This window comes from Ruditapes philippinarum, unplaced genomic scaffold (assembly GCF_026571515.1).
Source record: "Ruditapes philippinarum isolate M1 unplaced genomic scaffold, ASM2657151v2 ctg119_1_1_1_1, whole genome shotgun sequence".
In the NCBI taxonomy this organism is placed as follows: Eukaryota; Metazoa; Mollusca; class Bivalvia; order Venerida; family Veneridae; genus Ruditapes; species Ruditapes philippinarum.
The window spans coordinates 3,233-11,562 of NW_026858388.1; the positions used below are offsets into that span (position 1 = coordinate 3,233).

Here is an 8,330-nt window from a genome sequence, read left to right on the forward strand (position 1 = left end):
CCTCAAACAGTTTACTTTATCAAGTCAACGTCTACTATTTAAAACACAACCAATGGGAAATACAATGTCACTCTTGTGGTTAGCTTTCTATAAATGTTTCTTAGTAATTTTACGCATCAACCTATAAGAACTACTTTACATTCTATATGTTCAGCCTTTCATTAATCTCACCAGCGACCCGTACAACCAAAATATAACTAAGATTAAACCCTGAACACAAAGCGCAATAATTTTAATGTTAAGATATCAGAACGCAATGCTCTTAATATCTGAGTCAATCTTATTATGTTGTATTTACGGCACAAAGTCCCCAGTATTATATTAATTAGCTGATAATTAATACTTATTTATTTCTCTGACCTTCCTAGACGACGTCTCAGCTGCAACTCCTCAAACCTGTCTGTGTGTCTGCTTTTATATTAATGCAAGAACCACGTGATCTCTGATGACCAATGAAAATTAATCTACATACCTTACTGTTATCTGATTGGCTGGCTAAGAACTATTCTTGTTCAAAGAACGTCTAAAAGTTTAATGATTAACTTGTTTGACAAGTGTCTAAAAATCTATTATTTATAAACAATAATCATATTTATATTAGCTTATTTAAATTAACTTATTCTAAAGTCTTCAAAAGATCTATAAACATAAACAAATCACAATATATCAAGCGAATACTATTTACCTACGTTGCATATACGTTTATTCTAAGCCATACAAATAGGGTTTCTAAAACAAAGGGAAATAACTCTGTTAATTAATATAGGTATCAGGCTACTTTTCGTCACATTACCCACGCCTCCGGGCTCATGCGTCCCGCATGATTTTCATATTTTTTTTTTAAACAAAAATAAAACGAAACCAACATTTCACTTTTATTTAAGACACACATTTACTTTTAGTAACTATAAATGTTTCATCTTTCACTGAACACATATTTCAGAATTAAAACTGTTACTGTTATAGAATAAGACTTCCTAACACAACCAGTTACCTACTGATATTTTAAAATAAAAAAATCAATATAAAGTAAACACAACATCGTTATTGTTTTACCACTCATTTCTTTGCCTCGTACTTCATCTGAAGGCTAAACTTGTCTCCATTTGGCAGAATCATTGTAAATTTCTTCCTTATTGGAAAACTACCTGCTCTCACAATAATTTCATCAACCTGACAATCACTATCTGAATTGTCTGAATCATATGACCTTTTGTCATTCATTTGTTCATCTGTCACTTTATTGTTAGAACTCTCCTCCCTACTCTGTTTTTCTATATCATTCTCCACATCTTCAGTTTCATTCTCATTTGACAAATTGCTATCAAACATAATATCCTCAGATCTTTCATTTTCATCATCTAACAATTTCTCTTCAATCTCCGTTATTTGCTGAATAGGAGATCTAGCTTTTGGAGTAATAAGAGCCCTTGGATTTGTTGGTTTTCTAATTGTTCGACCAAGCAAAGTTATATCATCTAAGACCCTTGTATCCTCAACTAATTCTATATCTGGATCTTTGTCCCAATCAGAGATATCACTGTTATCAGAAAAATCTTTTTCTGAACTTTCAACATTTTCTGTTGTACTAACTTTTGTCACTTCCGGTGGCTTCTCTGTATGAAATTTCCGCTTATGTACTTGCAAATAAACTTTCTTCTTGAAGGTTTTATTACAGTCCTCACACTTAATCACAACTCCCTTACAATGCATAACATGTTGTCGGAAGTCTTCTGTTGCTTTAATGGTAATCTCACATAAAGGACACAAAATAGGTTTTCTAGGTGTGCTCTTAACTTTAGGCATCTTTGATCTGAAAATAGACATAACATAATCTTTCATCCATATGGGTTTTCGAATGGTTCGTTTTCCAGTATCAAAACATACCTCATTAGAAGTACTAGAGCATTCATCTATCTCTTCTTCACCATACATGTCATCAACATTTTGGATATTTTGATTTTGTTCTATTTCTTGCTCACCTGTCAAAACTTGTTCCTTAGCTTTCTTGATTCTATCTATATGTATTATCTGTATGGATCCTCCATAACCACAATCTACCTTATACAATAAATCTGATATTTTCTCTGTTATTCTAAATGGCCCTTTCCAAAAAGATGTAAGTTTACTAGAAAGACCTACCTTTTTAACTGGAAAATAAATGTACACTTTATCACCTTGATTTAGTTTTTCATAATAAAGTTTAGAATCATGCAGTTTCTTTTGCTTACATATCGCTTGACCTGTATGTTGCCTAATAAAAGTATGCACAGATTCTAATTTCTCCCGCAATTCCCAAACCCATTGACTTATTGGAATTGGCTTAATTGAAGATGGCATTTCATATGAAATATCTAAAGGAGTTGTTACTTCTCTACCTAGCATGGCAATATTTGGAGACATACCCGTTGTCTCATGTTGAGTTGCTCTATACGCCATCATACAATAAGGAAGCATTTCATCCCAATTACTCTGGTTTTCATCTACAAACATGCTAAGCATGGCTACAAGCGTTCTATTAAATCGCTCGACCATTCCGTCAGATTTTGGGTGATAAGCTGTAGTTCTTGTTTTGTTTATTTCTAACATACAACACATTTCTTGAAACAAGTTACTCTCAAACTGTTTACCTTGGTCAGAGTGAATTGAATCAGGTATTCCAAATCTAGCTATAACTTCTTCGACCAACACTTTAGCCACATTTCTTGCTTCCATATTTACTAATGGAAAGCATTCGGTCCATTTAGTAAAATAATCCCCAATTACTAAAATATACCTATTATCTCTATCTGTTTTACAAAGAGGACCTAAAATATCTATTGCTATTCTTTCCATAGGATAACCACTTTGTTCTGTTTTCATTGGTGCCTTCTTTGTTTTTAAGGGACCTTTACGTTTTGAACATAATTCACACCCTGAAATGTACAGTTTTACATCGTTTTGATAACCTGGCCAATAAAAACGCTGTTTAATTTTACTTAATGTTTTTGTAACTCCAAGATGTCCAGAAGCTTTAATGTCATGAGACAATTGTAAAACCATTCTTCTTTGTTTTAATGGAACTATAGCTTGCCAGTATGAAACCTCACTATTTTCAACATCCCAACGTCGAACGACAATATCATCTTTGAGTTCTAGTCTCTGCCATTGACTCCAAAGTGATTTAAGAAAATAACCTCTGTGTGATATGTCTTTCCATTCTGGCCGTTTTCCATTTTTCAACCAAGTTTTAACCTCTGATATATCTGTATCTTGTTCTTGATCAGTTTTTATATTAATTTGTTTATCATGATCATTTTGAAATAATGCCAAACATGTATTTTCTTCAGATTTTGCCTTTTTATTTGGCATATTTGTTCGACCACATTGCTTACAAGGTATACGGCTTAAAGCATCTGCATTAGTATGTTGTTTACCTGGCCTATGTTCTATTTTCATTGAATAGGAAGATAATATTTCTATCCAACGGGCAACTTGCCCTTCTGGGTTTTTAAAATTTGTCAACCACCTAAGGGAAGCATGATCTGTCCGAACAACAAATTCTCTACCGTATAAATAATGTTTGTAATATTTTACAAAATTAACCACAGCTAAAAGCTCTTTTCTAGTCACACAATATCTTCTTTCAGCTTTAGTCAAAGTCCTGCTAGCAAAAGCAATGACTCGCTCTTTGCCATCAATAACCTGTGATAAAATTCCAGATATAGCAACATTACTAGCATCTGTGTCAAGTATAAATGTTTTACTAAAATCAGGATGAGCTAATACTGTATCATTGGTTAATGCACGTTTTAACTCATTGAACGTATCATTACATTCTTTTGACCAAACAAAATTTTGACCTTTCTCAGTAAGCTTGTATAAAGGTTTGGCAATATGCGAAAATTTATTTATGAATTTTCTATAATAGCTACATAAACCAAGAAATGACCTTAATTCGTGAACATTTGAAGGAACTGGCCAATCAACAATAATTTTTACTTTTTCTGGATCGGACTTTATACCATGTTCCGAAACGACATGACCCAAAAATTTTACTTCTTTTGAAAATAATTGACACTTTCTAGGTTTGAGCTTTAATCCAGCATTTTTAATTTTCGAAAGTACCTTATCCAAATTGTCAATCATTTCTGAGAATGTTTTCCCAGTAACAATTATATCGTCCAAATAAATAAGACATATATTCCAATTCAGTCCTGCTAAAACAGTTTCCATTAACCTTTCAAACGTTGCAGGAGCATTACATAATCCGAAAGGCATAACTCGGAACTCAAATAAACCGTTTCTTGTTGTAAATGCTGTCTTTTGCCTATCTTCTTTCTCTACTTCAATCTGCCAATAACCAGAATTTAAATCTAGGCAAGAAAACCACTTTGCTCCTGATAGTTGACCTAAACAATCGTCAATTCTGGGCAAAGGATAAGCATCTTTTATAGTCAAATCATTAAGTTTTCGGTAATCGACACAAAAACGTTTGGTGCCATCCTTCTTCTGGACCATAACTATACCACTAGCCCACGGAGAAGAAGATGGTTGAATTACATTTTTCTTTAGCATATCATTAATATGTTGGTCAATTTCAGAATTCATATGTACTGGTGTTCTTCGCAACGGTTGCTTAATAGGTTTTGCATCTCCAGTATGTATTCTATGTCTTATGATACCAGTTTTCCCAAGATCCTCATCATTTTCTGAAAAAGTAGCTGAATGTTTTATAAGCAACTTTGCTATTTGCTGCTTTTGGGATATAGACATGCCTTCGACAGCACGTTCATATAATTCTTCTAAATGTTTAGGAACATGAGTTACATTTCTATAATTTGAAGTATTAGAACCATTGTCACATATTTTAGAAACTATGCTCAAATCAGCAATATGAGAACCTGGATATATAACTTGTTTTTCATTATTTAAATTCATAATGCGCAAAGGAACTTCCGAGTTTGCATAAACCAAAGTTTTGGCCACAAGCCCTTTATCACACGAAAATGATTTTTCAGTTGGTTCAATAATAGACATTTGATTTAACTTTAATGGCGGAATATCAACTTTTCCTAATGTAATCATTTCAGACATGGGTGGAAGTTCAACTTTCTCTGAAAGTGTAACGCGATAACAACCTACTTTACCAGCAGTTTCCAATGCAAAACTATGATCTTTTATCTTTAACGAACATTTTGAAAGATCAAGTACACATTTGTTGTTTAACAGAAAATCTAAACCTAAGATTGCTTCGACGTCAATATCAGCAACAACAACTTTACACAAACAATGTATACCCTTTAAATTTATAGAAACTATCGTTTTCCCTTTTATGTTAACAGGTTCTCCAGATGCTGTTAATATTTGAGATGGGAATGGTTCGAGAGTATTTGTACTAGAGTTTTGAACAAGATCCCAAACTTTTGTAGATATAATCGATAAAGTCGCTCCAGTATCAACTAAACTATCCGTTTCAACATCATTTATCTTACAGTTTATATATAAACCAGACCCTGTACTAGCAACGTATCTTGTTCCATAGTCTGATTTGTTTTTAGGACATAATCTCTGAAAATGATCTTCCGAACCACACGTAAAGCATGTACGCTTAATTCTTTCTCTATTCCGTTCAGTTTTATCTTGATATCTCCTATTTGAATATATTTGATTTTTGAACGAATTTGGTCGAGAACTTTCTTTATTATAACTTGTGTTATTCCTTGCGTTTATAGTCTTTGACATGTTATCAATACTTTTCTGAAGAGACTCAAGTTTACTATCATATGTATTACTAGTATTTCTTTCAGAACTTGACCTTAAATAACCTTGATTATTTAAATATTTGCGTTCGGCCTTATGATAAGCTTCAAGCTCTACTGCATGTCTTACAGCATCATTTAAGTCAACTGGTCTAGCCTGTTTTATGCGTAAACGCATGTCGGAATTTATCAATGAATCTAAAAACTGTTCTTTTGCCAATGTTTCTTTAACCTCTTTTGGGGCTGAAGGATAAGCTAAATTTATAAGCCTTCTAATATCTTGACCTAGTTCTGACAATGTTTCTGAAGCTTTTTGTTTTCTTTCTTTTAGTTGAGCACGATATAGCTCTGTTTGATTAGAAGGAGAAAATCTTTCTTCTAATGCTAACACTAGTTCTTCATATGTTGGCGATTTTGTCGTTAAGTTACCAAATACCCCTTGAGCAGACCCCCTTAAAGATACTGAAAGATATAGACCCTTTTCTTTTGTTGACCATTTATTTAACTCTGAACAAGCTTCAAAATGTGCTTTATAATCTAACCATGAATGTGAACCATCAAAAGTTGCAGGTTTAATAAAAACTGAACGCTTCTCTGAATTGTTTTTATCCCTATCAGATATATTTTGGCATGACTTTTCTTCTAAGTAACCTGTCTGATTATTAATGATTTCAGCATTTTTGTCTTTAGTCAAGCTTAGGTTTTCAGTTTGATTGCAATTATCTTTCGTTCTATGTGTTTCAAACATTTGTCTTTTATTGTCATGAAATTTGGTCTGAAAAGTATCTACCTCAGTTTGGCATGCACTATCTTTCGTAGCATTTAGGGAAATATCTATTTTTGGCGGTTGTTGGGTGTTTTTACGTCTATACGTAACAAATCTGTCTACAGGTGGAGAAAAATCATTATGCGATATGTTATCTTTTATTTCTGAAAAATTGCTTTCACGAAAATAGTCTGGTGTTGGTGGAAGTCTTCTCCGCCTTCGTGTATCTAATGGTGTAGCTAGTTTATGTTTTATCGTAGTTGGTGTCGAGGTTGGAATTTTATAACCTATAGTTTCATTTTTATTCTGGTCCAACGATAATTGTATGTTATTAATTTCTTGTTCTAAAACAGAAATTTCGAACTTCAACTTTAAAGCTTCGTTTTCTCTTTTCACCTCTAACAATTGTTCCTGTAACAGACTCAAACTATTCTCAGGATCAAGTAATGCCATATTCTCGGCCATAGTTCTATACACTTTTGGAAATATTTTGTTTATAATATAGTCTCTATACGTAGGTAAGTGACAGTGTTATTCTGTCAATATGACAATATCCCACCGCTGCCACCAAATTCTGTAACGTGTCCGAGCTTCTGTCTTATAATTTAGGTAGCGTTTGAACTATGCAAAATTATAGCTTTGGCTATTATAATATATATAATTTTTCTCAGGCTACTTTGCCTTATGATTGGTAATAAATGATTCTCAAATAATTTAAATAACAGTAAAATCAATGGGAATTAATAAAGATACGATGTTTTCAATATAGTTCAAAGTTTCCTCAAACAGTTTACTTTATCAAGTCAACGTCTACTATTTAAAACACAATCAATGGGAAATACAATGTCACTCTTGTGGTTAGCTTTCTATAAATGTTTCATAGTAATTTTACGCATCAACCTATAAGAACTACTTTACATTCTATATGTTCAGCCTTTCATTAATCTCACCAGCGACCCGTACAACCAAAATATAACTAAGATTAAACCCTGAACACAAAGCGCAATGCTTTAATGTTAAGATATCAGAACGCAATGCTCTTAATATCTGAGTCAATCTTATTATGTTGTATTTACGGCACAAAGTCCCCAGTATTATATTAATTAGCTGATAATTAATACTTATTTATTTGTCTGACCTTCCTAGACGACGTCTCAGCTGCAACTCCTCAAATCTGTCTGTGTGTCTGCTTTTATATTAATGCAAGAACCACGTGATCTCTGATGACCAATGAAAATTAATCTACATACCTTACTGTTATCTGATTGGCTGGCTAAGAACTATTCTTGTTCAAAGAGCGTCTAAAAGTTTAATGATTAACTTGTTTGACAAGTGTCTAAAAATCTATTATTTATAAACAATAATCATATTTATATTAGCTTCTTTAAATTAACTTATTCTAAAGTCTTCAAAAGATCTATACAAATAAACAAATCACAATATATCAAGCGAATACTATTTACCTACGTTGCATATACGTTTATTCTAAGCCATACAAATAGGGTTTCTAAAACAAAGGGAAATAACTCTGTTAATTAATATAGGTATTAGGCTACTTTTCGTCACAATATAAATGTAAAAATCAAATGTTAATTAGATGAAAAATGATAATTATGTAAATGTTAGGGTATAATTCAGTTATTCGTACAGTTCAGAGCAAATGAAAAATGTAATGTAGATTTTAGGTTGAACGTATATTATTATGTGTAATGTAATGTACATATAAAATCTAGAAAGAAGTTTTAATTCCCGAGGCAATCTTGTTTTAAATTTCTTTATGTCTTTATGTACTTTCTACATGAATATAATTCAATTGATCATTT

At 32.4% G+C, this 8,330-nt stretch overlaps 1 protein-coding gene across 1 annotated transcript; it reads right to left on the reverse strand.

Annotated features, from left to right (window-relative positions):
* Positions 1 to 863: 863 nt before the first annotated feature.
* Positions 864 to 8,053, reverse strand: LOC132753047 (RE1-silencing transcription factor-like). Its single transcript, XM_060743458.1, has 2 exons — positions 7,975 to 8,053; positions 864 to 1,813 (listed from the first exon to the last, which is right to left on the reverse strand). The coding sequence occupies exon 2, from the start codon at positions 1,804 to 1,806 to the stop codon at positions 1,060 to 1,062; it is 747 nt and encodes a 248-aa protein (XP_060599441.1). The 5' UTR covers positions 1,807 to 1,813; positions 7,975 to 8,053; the 3' UTR covers positions 864 to 1,059.
* Between the last annotated feature and the right edge of the window lie 277 nt (positions 8,054 to 8,330).

What these genes read in the sequence shown, in the direction of transcription:
- LOC132753047 (XM_060743458.1), bottom strand. Translation starts at nt 1,806, where the DNA reads ATGCCTAAAGTTAAGAGCACACCTAGAAAACCTATTTTGTGTCCTTTA.